General features: G+C 42.2%; 1 protein-coding gene across 1 annotated transcript in view; it reads left to right on the forward strand.

The window, feature by feature from the left end:
• Positions 1 to 23,336, forward strand: part of LOC124146893 — a 54,074-nt gene that overhangs the window by 25,605 nt on the left and 5,133 nt on the right. Inside the window, exons 20-30 of the mRNA XM_046517433.2 lie at positions 927 to 1,067; positions 3,111 to 3,421; positions 4,034 to 4,139; positions 4,472 to 4,563; positions 5,258 to 5,282; positions 15,407 to 15,520; positions 16,169 to 16,243; positions 16,814 to 17,089; positions 18,796 to 18,984; positions 19,705 to 19,896; positions 22,771 to 22,971. Coding sequence (XP_046373389.2) covers positions 927 to 1,067; positions 3,111 to 3,421; positions 4,034 to 4,139; positions 4,472 to 4,563; positions 5,258 to 5,282; positions 15,407 to 15,520; positions 16,169 to 16,243; positions 16,814 to 17,089; positions 18,796 to 18,984; positions 19,705 to 19,896; positions 22,771 to 22,971 — 1,722 coding nt within the window. The remainder of the gene's footprint in view (positions 1 to 926; positions 1,068 to 3,110; positions 3,422 to 4,033; positions 4,140 to 4,471; positions 4,564 to 5,257; positions 5,283 to 15,406; positions 15,521 to 16,168; positions 16,244 to 16,813; positions 17,090 to 18,795; positions 18,985 to 19,704; positions 19,897 to 22,770; positions 22,972 to 23,336) is intronic.

Raw genomic sequence — 23,336 nt, forward strand, 5'->3', positions numbered from 1 at the left:
GCTGAGGGCAGGCCACTGCATTATTCTGATGCCATTCTGCTGGAGGAAGTTTCTTGTTGCTCACGCAGTGTGTGCACGGGCGTTATCTTGCTGAAACTCGTGGTTGTGGCGACATGCCATATGAGGTATGGCATGTGGTCTCAAGACTTGGTCTATGTACCGAGCTGCTGTGATACCATTGCCTCTCCCTGGGCCGATTTTCTGAAGACCACAGGGCCGACCTTCTGTGCAAGACCAACCCACGAGTATCTCGCAACAACACAGGCATCCGAGCAACATTCCCCACGGCGTCGCCAGACTCTCTCTCTGCAATCTGCTGATTACTTACTGTAACGGCTCTCGTCTGAGAAGAGGACTCCTCTCCACTGCTCGTGGCGCCAATGCTGGTGCTGTGATGCCCACTGAAGATGGTCACGGCGATGACGTGGGGTCAAAATGGGTCCTCGGTGTGACCTGTGACAATGGAGGTGTCTGCTCGTCAATCGTCGACGCACGGTGTCCACACTAATGTGTCGCTGGTGTGTCCCCATGGTCTGTTGAGCAGTTTCCTCAGTAGTAACAAAGCGATCTTGAAGAGGCTGTCGCACAATCTGACGATCCTGGCGTCGGGTGGTGACCCTTGATCTTCCACTACGTGGTCAGTCATCTGTAGTGTTGGTGTTCTGGTGCCGTTGATGGAGCCCGTATATGGTCCTTACGAGGACTTGAAATGCATTGGCTGTTTGCAGAGGCGGTCCTGAACGAACAAAGTATAACGGTTAGGCTGTACAGCTTAGTTTAACTTTACGAGGTATTTCTCCTCCTAAGATTATACAGTTTGTATATACGTCACAGTTAATCATCATCATTACATTATTCGTTTTTTAGATAGACTTGTATAGTGTACAATGTGAATATATTTTCTACTTCTTTATATTCTGTCCCAGATGTATGTGACAAACATCCTAACTGGGGCAACACCAACTCCTACAACATCTCATTGGGGGACTTGGGGTGGAGGTCGATGTCCTGCCCTGAAAACAGTTTCTTCAACATTCTTGATTGCGGATGTACACAAGTCACTCCAGGTGAGGACCAGTCACTTCTATAAAGTCAATATGATGTAGATAGAACCAGAAGAGGGTTTGCTTTCCTAGAGAAACCACATGTGCATTTCTCAGTACGAGAACGTCTTAGCTGATTTCTATCCTACTTTCACCCCTTCCTGCTGACAGCAACCAATACTCTTATTTTTGTAACCTAAAATTGTAAATATGGTTATTTCGAAATGCCTACCGACAATGACCAATAAAAAATACTTTGATATATATATCGTCGTTTTAGTCAGAGGTAGTTATTGTGATTTGAAACTTATGATTCAACAATTAAACATTCAAGCAGGGATTTTACTTGTCACGATGAGATTATTGCAGATTGCCTAAAGATAAGCCATACCCACAGGGCCAGTTTGAAAATTGTGCATTGTCAAATGCCAGAGAAATTTGCCAACTCTGATTATAGTGTATGCTGATAATAGTATATTGTGTCATATTATCCAGTATCGTTGACAATAGAACATGTCTTAAGGTAACATGGGTTATAAATTCAAAACATTAAACAAGTCATCTTTAACCTCACGTGGAGCCAACATCTCCTACATTCCCCAACTGGTTCTCTGGCTGAATGTAATATTTATTCCGTTGATGACTTTTGGAATGGATATTTTACCTGCATTGTCGCAAACCTAACGTATTGTGCTTTTGTGCCTCAATTATTTTCATGAGCTTACAGACATTACCGCTTTCGTATCAGGGTTGACAATTGCACCCGTTTTAAGAAACAATAGTAACTATCATCATTAGTTACAACACACATCTTTAAGACATTTTTCTTTGCATTGACAGCGATATGGTAAAACTTCCTTGCTTAGGACGCTATAGATACTGGTGATATCGTTTAAAAAGATAGATGATTAATGTATTTGAAAGACATTTAGAAGTTTGAAGATCATTAAGACATGCGCCTTGTTATGGATAACATCTTTTTTTGTTCATAACTTTTCGATGTAGCCCTGAGACACCGATAAAAAAACATTAGAGGAGTTAAGGAAGAGAATTTAAGGATGTTTTATCATCAGAAACACAACTTTTCGGAGAAGGTTAATCCTTCATCAGGATTGGCTTCCATTCGTCCATAACTATCAGCGCTAATTACTGTACAGTGTTGGCTCCCATTGTCTATTGCTAATCGCCCATCAGCTTCCCTTGTTAAGTTTCCACCTTTTGTTATCATATTACTCTCGTTGTTCTTATGTGTACATATATATGCCCACTGCCTCATATCATTCTTTCACCTGATGAAGGAGTAAGCATATACTCCGAAACGTTGTGTTCCTGATGATAGAGCAGTTGAGACCCAGAAATTCTCTTCCCTATGTGTATCTCTTCTAAATGTCTTTCAAAGACTTGATTAGAGGAACTGTTGGATTTGCAGCTTTATGTCTTTGGTAGGAACTAAACTTTTGTCCATTCCGTTTTTTAATTTTCGAATCAGCATCAGAATACACGTAATGAGATATAGTCGTGACCAGCATTAAATAACTCCAAAATATCCAGTTATTTTTTGCAGTGTTTACAAAACATGTGGATAATGAACTTCACAAAGGTAGAACATATTCTGTTTTAATTGATGATGTAAGGGTTACATTGCATGTAACCAGTTGACAGAGGTATTGAATAACCCAGTCGTGAAAGTGTTAGCTCGTTTCACAGAAGAACGGGTTCGATTCCTCCCATGGGTAAAATGCGTGAAAACCTTTTTCAATGTCCCCAGGCGCGACAGTAGTGTAACATTGCGAAAAGAGCAATACAGTGGTCCTAAATATCTAAATCAACTACTGCAATTAATATTGGTGTCCCCCTCCGTGATATTGCTAAAAGCGGCGTAAAACAGTACTCACTCACTCACTCACTCACTCACTCACTCAATCACTCACTCACTCACTCACTCACTCACTCACTCGGCTTATGTCTTATAGGCATTGACATGTATTTGATTCATAAAAGACAATGACAATGAATATAATTAATATTGTCTACTGTAACCACTTGTCATTTACCATCATTATTCAGCGACATGTGCAGCCAGGTACGACTTCGTGGCCGGGACACGCCCTTCATGGGTTCAATTGGAGCAAGTCAACAACCGGGTGGGGGCTCTGTCGCTCACCAACAAGAGCAAAGTGCATCTTGACATCAAGATGACAGTCGCCGACAGCCCCATCGTGTTCACCTTCACGTACAGGGAGACTGTCGTGTCCAACAAAAGCCGTGTGTTGGCGAGCAGCAAGGACAGGCTGGTGGTGTCCACTGAACCAAAGGGCGTCCTCTTCACCATGACCTCATGGTATGGAGAGGTTACCAGACTGATGCTGTCCACGGATGTAAGTATCAACATATATGATCGTTTAGGTTCTATGTTCACGTGAATGTAATATACCCTAGTACTCCTTTGGCTGCTGTTAGTATGAAATGTTCAGAGTGAGTGAAATTGGTTTCAGTCTGCTGTGAACAGTTATCGCCATTTCAGCTGCATATGGGACGAAATAGGGCGTTGTAAATAATTATGTCTGCACGGTGTAATAATGCCACCGCAAATAACACTTAGAGTGAGCTCAATAGCAAGCACAATTACACTTAATAGCATGCTAAAGTACACTTTATAGCATGCTAAAGTACACTTAATAGCAAGCTAAATTACACTTAATAGCAAGCAAAATTACACTTAATAGCAAGCTAAAGACATTGAGATGGAAGCTAAAGTGCTAAAGCTAACTTGAACCAAATAGCAAGCTTAAGTACACTCAATAGCAAGAATTTCAATTGATAATTTCCAATTTGGTTTTACTTCTTTTCGGACGATGAGCACTGGGACATTGTTAATGTACGATTTACGGACGAGTTCTCCAGCCAGTGCCAGTGCCTTCCTGATAAACGAATATCTAGATGAGTAATTATCTTTCTCCATAGCTATGGTCATGATCTTCTGTTGCCAGGGAATGCCTCTAAACCAGTGGAAGACAGTGAGTGTGATGTACACGTGCAAGTACCTGGTTGGCACTGTCTCGAACAACAACGTCAAGTACATGGACAGAGTGCTCGGTGAGGGTTCTCTGTACTTGACCCCATAGTGAATGCAAGCTCAACATATGCGTCATATATTTCGTATGAATTATTATTAGAACTCGACCGAGGAAAAGCCCAATGATGCATGTGTTGGATTTAAAACAGGTTTATTATGACTACAATGATGAAGGCAGATGGTCAAAATGGACAGGTGATGAAACACATAAGAACAGGTTCTTACTATGATACGTTTAGAGGAAACCCTGAATATACTTTTATGGACCACTGTTTTAATTGGATTAAAATAAGTTCTTGTCACTAGATTGGGTCACTATGAAGATATTTACATGTAAATTGTTTCCCTTCAGTAAAAGATACTAACATCTTGTCGGACGGACTGACGATTGGGTCAGATGCTTCACGTGTCCCAGGCATGCCATTCGTTGGGGATGTAGGCAGGGTAAGTAGCCTCTAGTGTGGCATTTGTATGACAGGTCCAGTGATTTGGTTGTGGGGTACGAACCCCGACTTCGTGGATCGTATGCTCACAACATCAATGTCTGGATATCTGGTCGATTACTTATACAAGCCACCGTCACACTCACACACACACTTACACATACACACATTCATACACACTCACACACACACACACGCACACACACACACTCATGCACACTCTCACACAAACTCTCACACACTCACACACTCACACACACACTAACACATACACACACTCATACACACACACTAACACTAACACACACACACACACACACACACACACACACACACACACACACACACACACACACACATCATAACACATGTTCGACACATTGCCTTCCTAACTAAGACGACACAAGTGACTTCGGGTCCCTGAGTTGTTGCAGGATGCGATGATCGTTAAGTAGAACCACAATAGTATTACCCATGATCGTGGATTTAACTAGCTTACAATAAAGTTCACTTTTCTTCCCACATTACCTCGACACACCGTAATCTGTCTGACATACTGTTCAACCAAACATACTCGCCCAGAAAGACCATAACAAAGCTTTGATTGGATTCAATACGATTCCACAATAAAATAACGTAAAGCGGTTAACATGGAAATGACTAGGTTATACCGGAAGTGTGTCAATCTGTTTCAGGTATCCGTCTACAAGTGCGACCCTGGCATCCTGGTCTGAAGATGAGGCTATCATCATCCTCCACATCAGCTGATCTCAGTCATTGTTCTATTTTTTTCTTTAGATGATGCACAGTGCTAGCACTGGACGATGTATTGCCTGGATGTTTCTTGCCTTGTTTTGTACCACTTTGTAACGTATTTGTTATGCGTATTACACAGAATTGTATTCATGTATGAAAGGAGATTCGATCACTGCATGAAATTTGAAGCAAACTTTGTGCATCTGACTACACCAGTGATAATAATCATGATGACAATACTAATACATTGTAAAGCGCTAGATCTACAAGGAAGTATGTTCAAAAGACAAGTGTGTCTTCATTTTGTAATCTCAGCTCCCTAGGAAGAAGTCCATTAATATACTATTCCATGAACATCATCCATTCAGCTGCGTCACCCTTTATTAAAAACGTTTTGCGTCAATTTGTATTTTGTCAGGCAGTATAGTTAGGAACAGCAGCCTTGCTATTCATTCATATAGTGTACCTGTGTGAGAGGTATACTTCTTTTGTACTTCCTCTTTAAATCAATTAATTTTGTTAGACTAGTTATGAGATTTCATTTTACATGCGCATGCTTCAAGTCAGTCGTCTGACGCCGCACCATCTGGACAAGTCAAAGTTTATTAAATAAACTGCATGGATCGACAAAACATAATGAAATATCACTTTCTGCTGGAACTGTAATCCTGCCTATTCGACACACCGGCTTTCAGACGAAGATAAGACATGCATGATCAATCGAACGTTTCGCTTTTATCTATTATTTGGTTATTGTTGTTTTGTTGTTTAACGCCGCACTCAGCAATATTCCAGCTATATGACGGTGTTCTGTAAATCTATTAAAGAACTTGGTTACCTCAATGACTGACCCGACAGTGCTGACATTTTTATAAGTGACACCTTCCTCCATTTTTGTATTCTTACATAGCTCTACTACAGCTCGTGTTCGTCATGTCACTATTTTATAGAATGCTAACGACAGTTTCACTGCCTAATCTCAGGAATTGTCTTGCAGGTAAATCTGAGCAGGAATATGAATCACGTTTCAGTAATAAATATTTCTTTCCATCTGCATCTTGTTCCGGTTACCTTCAGTTCCTCAGAGCTTTGTGAGCTCAATATGAAATCTAATACTCATATGTCCTCCATAGTGGAGTGGATATGGTGTCTGTCCTGTGAGCGGAAGGTTGGTAGTTCGATCCCCTGCCCGCTTCACGCCAACATGTATTTACAGTGAGTGAGTGAGTGAGTGAGGTTTTACGCCGCTTTTAGCAATATTCCAGCAATATCACGGCGGGGGACACCAGAAATGGGCTTCACACATTGTACCCATGTCGGGAATCGAACCCGGGTCTTCGGCGTGACGAGCTAACGCTTTAACCACTAGGCTACTCGACCGCCCCACATGTATTTACAAATGGTACTTGTTGGTGCCATGCTTGACGCTCGGCATTAAGAGTAAACCTTTTCCATAAATAATCTCTGACTCCGACTATAGCATAAGCATGTGTTTATGAGTGAGTGAGTATGGTTTTATGTCGCTTTTAGCCATATTCCAGCAATATCATGGCGGATGGCACCATAAATGGTCTTCACACATCCTAACCATGTGGGGAATCGAACCTGGTTCTTCGCCGAGAAGAGCGAATGCTTTCACCACCAGACTACCCCAGTGCCTCTTATGAATCATTATCACATAGTGATGATACCAGTTGTTCTTTGTAAATCTGGATATCATTTACACTAGTATACCATCAGTGCTTTGTGTTTACCACAAATTTAAAACGATCTACATGCATCTCACATTTCATGTTCAAAGCCTACAGAAATTAGAAACTGCACATACTTATTGTATGTTGTGTCAAACACCCAGGTACGCACGACCATGCTGATCCAAAGTAATATCTTTTCTCAGAGCACAGTCTTCTTCTATTCTACATTGCTGTGCCAAATGCGAGGATCCTATGCTTGTTTGGTTTGAAAGGCTGTTAATGTCCCTTTTCATATATCCAATAATGTTGTACACTGAATCAATGATGTAAAGTGGTCTTCTTCAGTAAAGTGAATGTGTATGTGGCTGCTTGTAGAAGTCCGGACTAATGCCGAGTTTATAGTGCTTGCCCACTGAGACACCATGCCACAATTCAGCATGAGTACTGTCATAACTGCGTTTTGGGCTTAACACTACCAAACGTTTTGCCGTTTCATCTCATCACGGTCAATGAAAGCCATGACTACAACTCGTCTGGTCTTGACGTGAGTGAGTGAGTTGGGTTTAAAGCCGCTTTTAACAGTATTCCAGTGACATCGACGCGTTTCAGCTTAACATGGGAGGAAGGGCCGAAGTGATGAAGGTCTCAGACCTTTAACACTTCTGTGAAACCCAAGAACATTGGCATGTGTTTGTAATATGTCAAATATATCGTTTGTAACCAAATGTAACTAAAAAAACAGTGACTATGACTGTTCAGCGTTCTGACAAATTGGAGACCAAAATCTCTGAACACAATAGGGAAATAAACAAAATCTTCTGACTAATTGTTCCTCACCGGCTCATCCAGTAACTTGGCAGTTACAAGAGATGCCTTCACTCGTCACGCCGAAGACCCGGGTTCGATTCCCGACATGGGTACAATGTGTGAAGCCCATTTCTGGTGTCCCCAGCCGTGATATTGCTGGAATATTGCTAAAAGCGGCGTAAAACCATACTCATTCACTCACTACAAGAGATGCCAGTAACGTTTTGTGCTTTCACTAAAGTCATACCTTTCCCTCTTCACGAACACTTCGTATCATCAGTATTGCATTGTGGTCATAAACACATGCTCATTATAGTAGGGATCGTTCATTGGGCAGTATATTTCTTATGATTGGAAAGGGTTTCGTCTCTTTGATTAATATACGATCCTCACATGCATGGTATAGTCATCATAGGTCAAGGTACGTATAGGATGATGTCATTCCAAAGATTTGGTAATGGTTGAATAATGATTTCGAGTTCAGAAGTAATATAAGAGTATTTGTTCCCGAAGTGAAAATGTTCCTTTGTACTTTTTTTCTCTTGGTGAATTATTCCCATGGAACAGTTTTAACTGGGAAATAGTTTTCATTGGGGACCGGGGAATTCTGTTCCCTACTGTTCCCTATGTGTTTAAAGTACAGTGTAAATTTCACATTGAAAATGTTCCCTAACCCTAATCCTATCCCTGATTTATAAATGTAATCATCTGGACCTTGAATATGCAAGTTGAATTCTTTGACATTTCCAAATTTGACGCATCAGTGACGAACATGATGTCCTATGAAATTCCCTTTTTTGACTTGTACCATATGTTCCCGTGTTTTTTAGGGATGAACAATTGACTTGCCTTTGTATGTGTTTGTGATGGGTGCCACATGTGCAGTTAATTCGCTCACCTTTTCGCGAACACCTGGTGTCATCACTATTTGATAGTGGTTCATAAGCACATGCTCATGATGTAGTCGGAATCGTACAATGAACTCCACTTTAGGAAGATATTTCAATCGAAGATAGAAAGAGTTTTGTTGCTTTAACTTATTTGAATCACTGAAACTTTATTGTAAATGTGTTGGTGATATATATATTTCTGTGTATTGATAATTTACTGAATACATGTAGATGGTAAATTGAGGTTTACTTATTGTGCTCCTTTAGGTGTAAAACAAGTATGCTTACTTCTTAGGTGTAAGCAATTGTTTTTCTGTTGCGGTGGTAGTTTTGACCCTGTAATGAGATTACACATATCGTCCATCGTCACATCTCCTTAATTCAGTCGTTCCCATAGAAAGTACAGTGGACACACTACTGGCAAAACATGCACTGGGTAATGAAAGTTCTTTTTGCCGCGTCCACTTGTAAAAGGGGCGGTCGGGTAGCCTAGTGGTTAAAGCGTTCGCTCGTCACGCCGAAGACCCGGGTTCGATTCCCGACATGGGTACAATGTGTGAAGCCCGTTTCTGGTGTTCCCCGCCATGATATTGCTGGAATATTGCTAAAAGCGGTAGACAAAGGTAGATGAATCAGTCACACATTCGGCAATATTCTAGCTGCACCTTGGCGACAGAGGTTTCTGACTGGTGTTTGACAAATGCCTGATGCGTGCCATATGCGTTTGTCCGATCACCATTGGATTGTATCGAGATTGGGTGACTCTAACATTCAGGCCATAGGCGGATCCAGAGGATCCAGAGGATTCAGAGGAGGGATCCAGAAGGGCCCCAGGGGGTCGGGACACACACACCCCTCCCCTATATTTTGATATTATGGACCCCTCCCTTTTACAATCCTGGATTCACCCTTGCAGGCGTTTCTTGTAGGAAATATTAAATGATGATGAAAACTCCATGCTGAAAATCTCCACAAGGTACAACAAGTTATCAGACATTTATAAGTGATAATAACGGAAACCAAGCGACTGATCACTTAATTCTCATACATGGTAGTATGCCATACTGTGTGGGTCATTTTCGCATTGACGTTATCTCTTATCACTTTTTTATTCTTTGGAAAATTTTCTATTCTTCACGTTTTAACATTTCAATATTTCAATTGTTTACCAAACAAATTCACTACTGTCCTGAACAATATTCGAGAAAGAAATTATCTCATTCGCTGCGGTCGGCGAGACTCTACTTCCACCTATTACTGTATTGCTGTCATGGGTCAAATCACAGAGTCACACCCCGTTAAAGATCACACTTCAACCACCCTTCCACTACTTTAGACACCGCCAGCTAACGCGCCTCTATACTCAATGCAGATCGTGACACTGGAATCTCACAGGTCAGCGCTCAGCCGGATCCTTTCTTGCACAGCCGTTGATCGTTTAACCGAACCTTGGGAATAGATTCGTGTGTTATTGTTAACAGCTCCACGAATATCAAAATACGGATTATTCGTCATACATAACAATCGGGACATGTTTAGGAGTTACTCGTAGGTTCGTGATAGCCATACCAGGAAGATATTGCTGGGCTGAAAGGAAAACGTGATCTGGGCTCCCTTGTAATCTCTATTAACACAGATTTGTCATCTCAGAAGTCTTAGGTACTCTCTGGTACTTTTAGTTATTAGCATAATTTAGAATTAGAGGTGTACTTTATAACATCGTTAACTGTAATAACTAGGATTATCGTTCAAGACGATGTTTGTTTGTCATTCATATGGTGTCTGAGGTCTAGACATACAATTATAACCACTACTTGCCTTTTACGCCAAGTGGAATCTGTTTCGGTGAGTTATAGAAACTGATTAATCTCTGGCTATGATGTTTTATATTTACCGCATTCTCGAAATAATAAATAATGTTTCGATTGTCCTAAAGAATTCGGTTTTACACTGCATTTGACGTTACGATTGCTGTATGGGCGACCCAGCCAACTGAGTGGAGTTGCGTCCCTTCCTCTTCATGAGTTCTTCCCTTCCTTTTCATGAGTTCTTCCCTTCCTTTTCATGAGTTTTTCCCTTCCTCTTCAAGAGTTCTTCCCTTCCTCTTCATGAGTTCTTCCCTTCCTCTTCATGAGTTCTTCCCTTCCTCTTCATGAGTTTTTCCCTTCCTTTTCATGAGTTCTTCCCTTCCTTTTCATGAGTTCTTCCCTTCCTCTTCATGAGTTCTTCCCTTCCTCTTCAATGTTTCTTCCCTTCCTCTTCATGAGTTCTTCCCTTCCTCTCCAAGAGTTCTTCCCTTCCTCTTCAATGTTTCTTCCCTTCCTCTTCAGGAGTTCTTCCCTTCCTCTTCAGGAGTTCTTCCCTTCCTCTTCAGGAGTTCTTCCCTTCCTCTTCATGAGTTTTTCCCTTCCCTTCCCTTCCTCGTAAAAGGCGACTATGCTTGTCGTAAAAGGCGACTATGCCTTTCGTAAAAGGCGACCATGCTTGCCTTAAAAAGCGACTATGTTTGCCGTAAAAGGCGACTATGCTTGTTGTATAAGGCGACGATGCTTGTCGTAAAAGGCGACTATGCTTGCCGTAAAAAGCGACTATGCTTGTCGTAAAAGACGACTATGCTTGTCGTAAAAAGCGGCTATGCTTGTCGTAAGAGGCGACGAACGGGATCCGGTGGTCAGGTTCGCTGACTGGGTTGAGGCATGTCATCGTATCCCAATTGCGATGTACAAATAAACCATGTTAAGATAATGATAACATGAACAATTGACATCTGTTACGTCACGAATGTCAGGACCACAGTTGCTAGCGTTTCAGGTTCGTATCTCGCCGAGGTTTTGAAAGTGTTGTGTTGCCCCTGTATGTCTCATAGTATTTTTATCATACAACGAATGGAAGCTGAAAATGAAAGAATATCTGATTACTAAGTCAGATTCCGTACTTTTTAAAGTTACCCCCATGCTTCTATAGCCCCATTAAATGCTAAAACACAATTCTAAACATGTTTAGACCTTAAACACGTTTAGCGGTTAAACACATTTCTAAATATGTTTAGACCTTAAACACTTTTAGCTGTTAACAACAATCATAAACTTTAGGTTTGTAGTTTGGAGATAAATACATTTTGTAAAGGTTTATGAAGAATTGAACGCGACCTATCGGTGTGACGGGCGAACGCCTTAACCACCAGACTACCCAACCGTTCCTGCTTTTACTGCCTGTTCACATGAGAATATCATTCAAACGAAGAAAGCAGGACATCACTAGCGCCGGTCATAAAGACTCATCACGTCGGTGAAACCCATAATATATACGTGTATATATGCGAACGACATTTTATTCATGATTTGAGCGTCCAATTAAAATGAAAATATATTCTGAACCATTCATACGTGTACTTCCCGTTATTTATATTATCATAATTATATAGTAATATATGTGTTCTTGTATTAGAAGTTTCAGTGTCATATATTCGTATGTGAGTGAGTTGGGTTTAAAGCCGCTTTGAACAATATTCCGCTTATATCACGGCGTGTCAGCTTGATGTGGGAGGAAAATCCGAAGTGATGCATGTCTAAGACGTTGACCACGAGCACGGGTATGGTGCTGACAAATCTAGAAAGATAATCGGAGCGAACCGAAATTCGAACCCACGATCATAGGTTTCTGGTGTGCCCAAGGGACGCAACTCTACACAGCGAATTGCGGCGTTTAGACGACTGGGCCACGCGTACCCCAATTGTTATGTGCATTTAAGAAAAGTCTTAAAGCAAAAATGAATATTTGGCAAACAAATTAAAATTATCCGTGTCGATTTATTCATGTTTACAAACCTGACAGTGATCTGTTTGGGACGGTGGGCATGGCAACCCGCTTAAGTACTGAGACACTGAAGAGTTTATGTGTATGAACATCAATCTTATTATATGGAGATTACATTAGCTGCCGATCCGTCAACAGTGGGTCACAAGTCAAGCTCCTGAATACCAATAGTAATATTCAAAGAAAATCGTGTCTCGAATGCGTAAATAATCTTTTCATTCCTGTCCTTTTCTCGTCGTGACAAATCTGGATTGAGGCCATCGGGACACCTCTCACGATTTGCAATATCTAAAGTCAGTTAGGTTGATAGTCGCTTTTACTTATACATAAGAGTGAGGACGAGATATGTATAACGTTGTTTACAGAATATCTACATTCTGATATTGACCAAAAGAAAGTTAACATTATAGATATAACATAATTAGATTGTTTCAAAACAAGAAAATACAGCTACCCAGATGATGCTTAGATATTAATACAGATGCAAAAGATATTATATCGGTGTGTCCGAAACACCTTTACGTAATCCTCCACAATCCAGCACAAGGCAACACTTTCCAGCACAAGCCAACACAAGCCAACACAATCTGACACAAGCCAACACAATTCAACACAATCCAGCACATGCCAACACAATCCAGCACAAGCCAACACAATTCAACACAATCCAGCACATGCCAACACAATCCAACACATGCCAACACAATCTGACACAAGCCAACACAATTCAGCACAATTCAACACAATCCAGCACATGCCAACACAATCCAACACATGCCAACACAATCTGACACAAGCCAACACAATTCAGCACAAGCCAACACAATCCGGCACCAGCCAACACAATCCAACACATGCCAACACAATCTGACACAAGTCAACACAATTCAGCACAAGGCAACAAAATCCGGCACCAGCCAACACAATCCAACACATGGCAACACAATCTGACACAAGCCAACACAATTCAGCACAAGGCAACAAAATCCGGCACCAGCCAACACAATCCAACACATGCCAACACAATCTGACACAAGCCAACACAATTCCGCACAAGGCAACACAATCCGGCACAAGCAAACACAATCCAACACATGCCAACACAATCTGACACAAGCCAACACAATTCAGCACAAGCCAACACAATCCGGAACCAGCCAACACAATCCAACACATGCCAACACAATCTCACACAAGCCAACACAATTCAGCACAAGGCAACACAATCCAGCACATGCAAACACAATCCAGCACAAGCAAACACAATCCGGCACAAGCCAACACAATCGAGCACAAGCCAACACAATCTGACACAAGCCAACACAATTCAGCACAAGCCAACACAATCCAGCACATGCAAACACAATCCATCACAAGCAAACACAATCCGGCACAAGCCAACACAATCCAGCACAAGCCAACACAATCCGGCCCAAGTCAACCCAACCCAGCACAAGCCAACACAATCCAGCATTACCCAAAGTATGAAAAAAACATTCGTTAAATGTGTTTGAATTTTGGGCCGAGTATTTAATATTCGTGGTGGTAGTGGTGGTCGTCACAATTTTGTCGAAAGGAAGCCAGAATATTAACTTGTGAAATCCTTGAAGGATGTATAAATCGGTAAATGTCTGAGGTGAGGTGCAATTTGGTTTTTCGTCGCGTTCGAGATTATCTCACATATATAGCGATGAACGCAAAATAACCATAGATTTGAATTCTATGCTCTCGATATGCCCTTTATGAACAAAAGTACGACGCAGATCCAACTCTGAACGCAAAATGATCGGTACCAGAATTTTATGAAACGAGTGAAAAGTTCTGGGTCCACTTGCACAAAGCGATCTTAGCGCTAAGACTACCGTAAGCCTATGTTAAAGTATGGGAGTTACAATCATCTTAGCGCTAAGATCGCTTTGTGCAAGTGGACCCTGGTATCTGACGAGCCAAAGCCCTCTACGCATCTCCTATATGGACCAATCAGATTCCACCCCTCGCGTTTTGCTTCAAACAAAATGGCGGCACCCGGTCAGGACGATCTGATCGATAATCAAGATCTATTTTGGGATAAAACGAGTCGAACATCGCGAAATGCATCAAATCACGCGAGCACCTTGATTAAAAACATGAATAGGTAGGTGCACATCTTTGCAAAATCCTGCAATCGACCGAAATCTGCACAACAGTTTACGAGCCGGATTTCGAATTCGGTGCGCGATTTTGATTGGACTATGCATAGACTTGTTTGTCCAATCAAAATGTAACTCCATAATACCAGCCTAGTTCGGCAAGGGTGGAAACTGGATTTTTATAGTCAGTTAACTCTTTACCCTCGGGAAGATGAACAAACCAGACAATCAGCGATGAACCAGAGAATCACGTGACACGAGAGTACTATTACTGATTTTGTTGAAACTAATAAAAACGGTATGTTAATTTTGAATTACGTCTGCTGTGTACAAGTGCAGAGATTGTCTCCTAATCAGAACGCGAGGTAGAAAGCATCAATACCCGCAGTACATATCCGACAATAAACTCTGAAAAAAACCGCCACAGAATAATATGTCTCGCTTACCTGCCGAAACATATTCCGTAAAGGGCATACCTGTGACAATTATATGAATGGACCACTGATCTTTTATTTATTTGAGTGTGTCCCGATGTGCAAGTATGTATATATAAGCGATAGGCCAAATGCTTTGCTTATTCATAACACATCTATTAAACCTTTTCCAGATCCCAGGACCTTGTGGCCAAGAATATCATTTTGAATCGACGAAACTGAATCTCAATTGAGGTAACCTCTCTTTTGTTATTCATGAGGTTTCCTAGAGCTTTTGTAGATATGTATATAATGACCAGGTAAAGTACAACTGACTAGCCGTGTATTGGCGGTTGCATAAAACGCTCCCGAGTGAACGACGGTGTACGGCCACATTCAGTCCACGAGGCTGTATTGGTGAGAAGGCTTTCCCTGTCTTGACTGTACCTACAAGTAAGTAGCACATATTTCCTTCGTTGTCTTGTGTTATGTTTCTATTGTCAGTTCACATATCTGTAACAGTTGAATCATGAGAATCATTTGATAATTGTTATATTTGTTTGTCATTATTTTTGTTTTGTTTGTTTGGTTTGTTGTTTAACGCCGCACACAGCAATATTCCAGCTATATGACGGCGGTCTGTAAATAATCGAGTCTGGACCAGACAATCCAGAGATTGACATCATGAGCATAGATCCGCGCAATTGGGATCGATGACATGCATCAACCAAGTCAGCGAGCCTGACCACCCGATCCCGTTATTCGCCTTTTACGACAAGCATAGTCGCCTTTTAAAGCAAGCATGGGTTGCTGAAGACCTATTCTACCCCGGGATCTTCACGGGGCGTTTGTCATTATTACACTAATGTCGATAAATTTAGATAATCGCGGTTGTTTTTGCTGCTGTGTATGGTGCTGGTAGTATTTGGTGCGTTTGATATTTCTATTGATATCTAACATAAATTGATAAGTCTAGGTACGCTGCTCACATGTCAAAATGAATAGAAGATTTATTTGTTTACTGTTTAACGCTGCCGCCTGTATAGTTTCGAGTCTGGACCAGTCAATCCGGTGATGTGTTATATAACATTTGTATTCCAGAAACCATGTTTCCAGAACGCTGTGGATTTATTTGCGGTCTGCTTCTGATGCTGTTTGGTACTTCTCTCCAGCAAGGTAAAGACTCGGGACATATATTACTCAAACACAATAACAATAATTGTTGGTTCCTTAACATGTTGTGTGTTCGTTTTTTGTTGTTTAACGCCGCACTGAGCAATATTACAGCTATATGACGGCGGTCTGTAAATAATCGAGTCTGGACAAGACAATCCAGTGATTGACACCATGAGCATCGATCCACGTAATTGGGATACGATGACATGCATCGATCACGTCAGCGAGCCAAACCACCCGATTCCCTTAGTCGCCTCTTACGACAAACATAGTCGCCTTTCACGGCAAGCATGGTTGATGAAGATCTATTCTACCCCGGATCTTCACGGATATCTTCTGAAATGACAGCGAATGATCAAAGCACCGACAGTTTGTGTTTTGTAAAATAGATACCTCCCATTCTAAAAAATAGTTCAAGGAGTTGATATCTTTAAACTTTGATTGCCGTCAGACAGGTCGGATTTAGCTGGGCATGAGTTCGTATCTCAGATTCGTCCCGATTATATTGTTTAAACTGCTATAACCGAACTTTAAATTATCTATCTACATTAACAAAGTCACATGTTGCAGACCCTATTCAACCGCTGGAAGGCAGCCCGGAGACGTATGTCGGTGCCACAGTAACGCTCCAAGTGCCCATGGCCGCGGGCGTCGCCCAAGGATTCTGGTACAAGAATGGAGTTCCCGTCACAGGGATGGCAAGATACTCGGTGTCCATTTCCGGCGTCATGCACCAACTGACCATCACTGGCGCTGTGTCGGACGATGCTGCTTCCTATATTTATTTTAACACATTTGTAAACCCTGCAATAGTCAAATCGGGCTTCCTCACGGTACATGAACCAGGTACGATATTTTGTAACACCAAGGGAACATAAAAAATTATTTTTTATTTTGTCAATTGCTATTCAAGTATACTACGGTTATAACGAACTCAAAGGGACCACTAATTTTAGTTCGATATAGCCGTAATACGTTATATTTACAGGTGAGGTGAGGTGAAATGGGGTTTAACGTCGCGTCCAAGATTATTGCACTTATATAGCGACGTGCATGTACGTGCGTGTGTTTGTGTGACTGCTTGTACTAGTCCGGACTGATGGCGATTTATAGGGCTAGCTCACTGACATGCCATGCCGCAGTTTAACATGAATACCCCACTCAGACACAGTATACTGACTCCGAGCCGACCAGTCCTTGTTTTAGCCCCTTAATGCCGAGCGCCAGACAGGGTAACAACAAGTACCACCTTTTAACGTCTTTTGGTATGACGCGGTCGGGGATAGAACCCCGGACCTTCCGCTCTCCGGGCAGACGCTCTACCATTAGACCACGGAGGCGGTCGTTATATTTACAGCATTACTTCAGCAAATAGTCGGGACAAAAAAGTAAGTTCGTTATATCCGTCAGTTCGTTATAAGCATGATCGTTATAAACGTAGTTTATTGTAGTTAAAATCATCCCAGGCAATATTAAGTTTTCATAATAATCAGTATTATCTGAATGATGAACAGTAAAATGAATCTTCCTTTGTTAGTGTAAGTCAACAAATTCTTGTAATGCCAAGCTTTTAGTTTAGTGTTGTAAACATAGGTAACATAATATTCATTGGCAGAAAAGAAGGGTAACTATTGAATAGTCTATGTTTTTTGTTCCCTTGTTGATAATTATTCCTCTAAACTAAAATTTTGTCAGTTTCGGCTGCATATCTGAATTATAATTGTAGCATACAGGACACTAGCTATATTATATTATAAAGGACTTGTACAATAGCTCAGTTTACAGTGCCGAAGAGGGTTTCATGACGCCAGGTAATAGATAGCACAAAGTATCTTATTAATAAGGGATATTTCTTGTCGGTTTGTAAAATGTCTTTTGTTTAAATACTATTTTCAATCAGTCCAAAATAAGTGAGTGAGTGAGTATGGTTTTACGCCGCTTTTAGCAATATTCCAGCAATATCACGGCGGGGGACACCAGAAATGGACTTCACACATTGTACCCATGTCGGGAATCGAACCCGGGTCTTCGGCGTAAGGAGCGAACGCTTTAAAAAACTAGGCTATCCGACCGCCCCAGTCTACAATAAGGAACAAGGCTTGTGATAATGTGTATCAGTATCGTTTCGTCCATGTTTCGACCGCCTCCGTGGTCTAGTGGTAGAGCGTCCGCCCGGAGAGCGGAAGGCCCAGGGTTCGATCCCGGGCCGCGTCATACAAAAAGACGTTAACAGATTGTACTTGTTGTTACCCTGTCTGGCGCTCGGCATTAAGGGGCTAAAACAAGGACTGGTCGGCTCGGAGTATACTGGTTCTGAGTGGGGTATTCATGTTAAACTGCGGCATGGTATCTCAGTGACCTAGCACTATAAATCGGCATCAGTCCGGACTAGTACAAGCAGCCACACACACACATACACGTGCATGCACGTCGCTATATAAGTGCAATAATCTTGGACGCGACGTTAAACCCAATTTCACCTCACCTCGTCCATGTTTCCGTGATAGAATACGAATAGGAATGCCCCTGAGTAACTAGCGTTCTTGTTGCAGTTAATGGGGGTCTCTCTGAATGGAACTCCTGGAACAATCCAAGCTGCTCCGTCACCTGCGGGGACGGCACGATAACGTTAACACGTTCCCGCCTTTGCAACAACCCTGCGCCTCGATACGGCGGACAGATCTGCCAAGATCCACTGACCGAGACAGTTTCACGGGTCTGCGTGCGGGGTCCCTGTCCAAGTAAGATATACAACCTCCTCCCCATACCACGAAGTCGACCGGAATCAGTTCGTTACAATATTTGGTTTTTGAACCCCGACCTTCCGCTCCCCAGGCAAACAATCTATCTAGACCACGGTAAAAGGTCAGCTGATGATAGGAGATTCGGAGACACATTTATCATCTCACTAGGGTAGAACAATAATATCGGTATTAGTCTCGACAAGTAGTAATAGCCTCACACTCGTGCATGCACTTCGCTATATAAGTGTAATAATCTTGAAAGCATCGTTTATGAGGCTAAAGTGACATAGTCTTGAAGGATTATGTGAGAGTTAACTTTTGTTGTTCAGTATACGTTAAGGTGAGTGAGTGAGTGAGTTTGGTTTAACGCCGCTTTTAACGGTATTCCAGTTATATCACGGCGTGTCAGCTTAATGTGGGAGGAAAGCCTGAAGTGATGCAGGTCTCGGACGTTTACCACTTCGGTGAAACCCACGAGCACAGGTATGGTGCTGACAAACCTAGAAACATAATCGGGGCGAACCGGGATTCGAACCCACAATCATAGGTTTCTGGGGTGTCCAGGGGACGCAACTCTGCACAGCGAATCGCGGCGCCTTAGACGACTGGGCCACCCGTGCCCCCTAAAAGTTAACGAGGTTTCGCTGTATTGTTTAATCCGGTTCCTGGTAAGATTATAATATTGTCGCGTTAAACAGGCATGTTTTCGTGTCGCAGTTAACGGAGGGTTCAGCGAGTGGAGCCAGTGGAACCTAGCCCAGTGCAGTCAAACATGTGGTTCTAACATCATGACAACCGCCACGAGGGCACGGGCCTGTGACAGCCCCATCCCCCAGAATAATGGCGCCCCCTGTACCGGGGACACCCAGGAGGAGAAACAGACCCTGTGTGAAATAAACCCTTGTCCAGGTATTCTCTAAAATCTACTGAAACACAAACTGTTACATTATCATCGTCAGTACTTCAAGGGTTTGTACAGACAACATCTCCCAATCAACCGTGAATACACATGATTACATAGTAAAGCAATAGAGGGGCCGTGTATGACTAACGGAAGTCAAATAAGCCCTATTCCGTGGGTTTTGCGTGACTCTACCATTGCCTGACATTGAAGCAATGTGTGAGGCTGTAGCACGTGCTGCATGAGGAATAGTGCCGTTTGTGCGATGTACACTGAGCGTTCTTTTGTCTGAGTACTTCTCTCAGGTTGGAAACAGGCAGTGATATGATTGTATGAATTCACGGGTGATGGACGGACTTCGTGTTTACCTGAAGAACTGACGATGGGCATAAGGTGCAAACAATAATATGTACTAATATGTTTCAGTGACATGATTGTATGTATTTGCGTGTGATGGAGGAAATCTGTGTATACCCGTGAAGTACTAGCGATATATGGGCATAATGTGAGTGAGTGAGTGAGTTGTGTTTAACGCCGCTTTTAACAGTATTCCAGTCATATCGCGGCGTGTCAGCTTAATGTGGGAGGAAAGCCCGAGGTGATGCAGGTCTTTGACGTTTACCACTTCGGTGAAACCCACGAGCACGGGTATGGTGCTGACAAAGAAAAATAATTGGGGAGAACCGGGATTCGAACCCACAGCCATAGGTTTCTGGCGTGCCCAAGGAACACAACTCTGCACAGCTAAATGCGGTGTCTTTGACGACTGGGCCCCCCATGCCCCCGATGGGAATAATGTACAAACATAACAAAGTCCCTTCCACAACACAGTGAATCCTTGTCAAGTCTGCAAAAGACTTTTAAAACGTTCACTTCAGTAACCTCTAGTAACTCTATGATGTTTTATCAGAAGGTTTCTGGTCAGTGTTACATTACATCAATCCTCATGGGTGATAAACTGACAATGGACCCTAAAGAGATCTGCAATGCTATGGCTGACCATATGCGGTAAGACGATCAACGATCCCATGATCACGATGTACACGACCTACTCACCTCCAGCAAAGAGTCCGAAGCCTTGTGCAATTCCCTGAAAGACAGACCGCCTCCGTGGTCTAGAGGTAGAGCGTCCGCCCGGAGAGCGGAAGGTCCGGGGTTCGATCCCCGACCGCGTCATACCAAAAGACGTTAAAAGATGGTACTTGTTGGTACCCTGTCTGGCGCTCGGCATTAAGGGGCTAAAACAAGGACTGGTCGGCTCGGAGTCAGTATACTGTGTCTGAGTGGGGTATTCATGTTAAACTGCGGCATGGTATCTCAGTGAGCTAGCACTATAAATCGGCATGATCAGTCCGGACTAGTACAAGCAGCCACACAAACACACACACGTACATGCACGTCGCTATATAAGTGCAACAATCTTGGACGCGACGTTAAACCCCATTTCACCTCACCTCACACCCCTGGGAGACAAGGCTGCAGGACTTCATGGCTTGTATTACGAACATTTGAAGTATGGCGGGTTCTACATGTACCAATCAGAGTTGTTCAACCGAATCTTGACCACTGGATATATTATAAAGTAATGTTACTTATGAAATGGTACTATGCAGAAGAGTTCCAGCATTTAGTAACTGCAAATACTTTCCGGATCCACACCAATGCGGAGTTCAGAAAGGCCTTTCATCTCTCCATGCTTCCTTGATACTCCAAGAAACAGTTCAACACTACTAAGAGGGGAAACACACAGAAGGTGGTTTTCCTAGACAGCAGCAAATCATTTGGTGCCAGTTGCATTCTAGAAACCCACAGAACGATTTACAGACCGCCGTCATATAGCTGCAATATTGCTGAGTGCGGCGTTAAACAACAAACCAACCAACCAACCAACCTACCGCAACATGGAGGGTAGGAACACTTACTCTGAATGGAAACACTGATTGGCCAACAACACCCAGTCTCATCGATTCAACCTTGAGAGAGGTGTTAAACAAAGCGATGTGCTCTCTGCCAAACTGCATTTGGTCTCCTCGATAATTTGCCAACTATAAATAAATACTCTACGGTTCACCTTTTCCCCATCCAAGAGCTGAGTGATGCCATTCCTTGCATCAAGAGATGTCCCATGTCACATACAATTACATAGAAAGGAGTAGCCAGTGGTGAAGAATACAAAACATGCAGGCGTTGAGCTGAATTCAAACTTCAATTCTGGGAGAGAACCATAAGTGTTTGCCCAAAAATGAAATCCTCAACGATGATGCTTATTAAATCTGGCTGTCACTCTAAAGGTCGCAATTCACTCAGAAGCGCAAATCTGATTCGTTCTGTCAGCTTTCCGAGGGCGCTCGCGCTTGTAGTAATGTAGTGCCTCTTCACATTGATGGGTGGAACCCAATAATAACATGTCAATTAGTTTGCTCTTACAGACTCTGTCTGAATAACTGCTGGGAAAAGGAAGGTATAAACTTGCAAATTGGATTTGACCAAACGCTTACAAGCGTTATATAAATGTGACTAGACTGAATACGGTCTCCAAAACACTTCAAACGCAAGTCCCAAAACACAACTATGATACCCGTATCAAATACATGTACATCTCCATCGAAAAACCATTTCTTGTTTGTTTCATTTTAGCCACTGTCAAACTTTTTCTTTTGCCCAGCAGTTTACTTCATACATGTATAACTTATTCTTCACACCTGATATAATAAATATTTGGTAGTGATTCATAAGCACACGCTAATGGTAGAGTTGGAAACGTAGAATGGACAACTTGACCAAGGGGACTCTTGACCAAGGCACATTGTCCGATAATATTTGTTGCGAAACCAGTATGTATGATTTAACTATGCCTATAGCCATTGCAACTTTGATGACAGGTTCGGGGATTTGCAACGATGTTGTGAGGAGGTCGGAAGTCGGCTACCGTTACCATCCCACTGACTGTGACAAGTACATTATGTGCTTCTACAACCCCAGTGGTAACGTCCTCGGTGTCTACAGAAGCTGTCCCTTTGGCTACTACTGGAACCAAGTTACCTTCAGATGTGTTGTATCCTGGAAGGTTTCCTGTCCTCTGGGTAATGTATAGGCCAATGTTACCACTGTAGTTGTAAAGTATATCCTGTATAGTTCATGGATTATTAACATGTGTTATTATCGGGGTAAATGATGTGTAATCACTAATTTTTAGTAGTCCATTTATATCATTTTCTAAGCTAGTTAGCCCTTTATGCCAGGTGGAATCTGTTTCTGCTGATATCCGACAGAAAATCTAGGCTGGTTATCCTCTTGCATTGACGTTTTATTTTTACTTGAACTGTGTTGATGTTTCAGTTGGTGGACTGAAGTCACTGAGTTTCATCATAAGCTCATCCACGAAAGATATATATGAAACCGAGACATAAAAAACTCTTACTCTTTAATAATGGGTTTATGTTTTATT

This window comes from Haliotis rufescens, unplaced genomic scaffold (assembly GCF_023055435.1).
Source record: "Haliotis rufescens isolate VD_foot unplaced genomic scaffold, xgHalRufe1.0.p SCAF_6, whole genome shotgun sequence".
In the NCBI taxonomy this organism is placed as follows: Eukaryota; Metazoa; Mollusca; class Gastropoda; order Lepetellida; family Haliotidae; genus Haliotis; species Haliotis rufescens.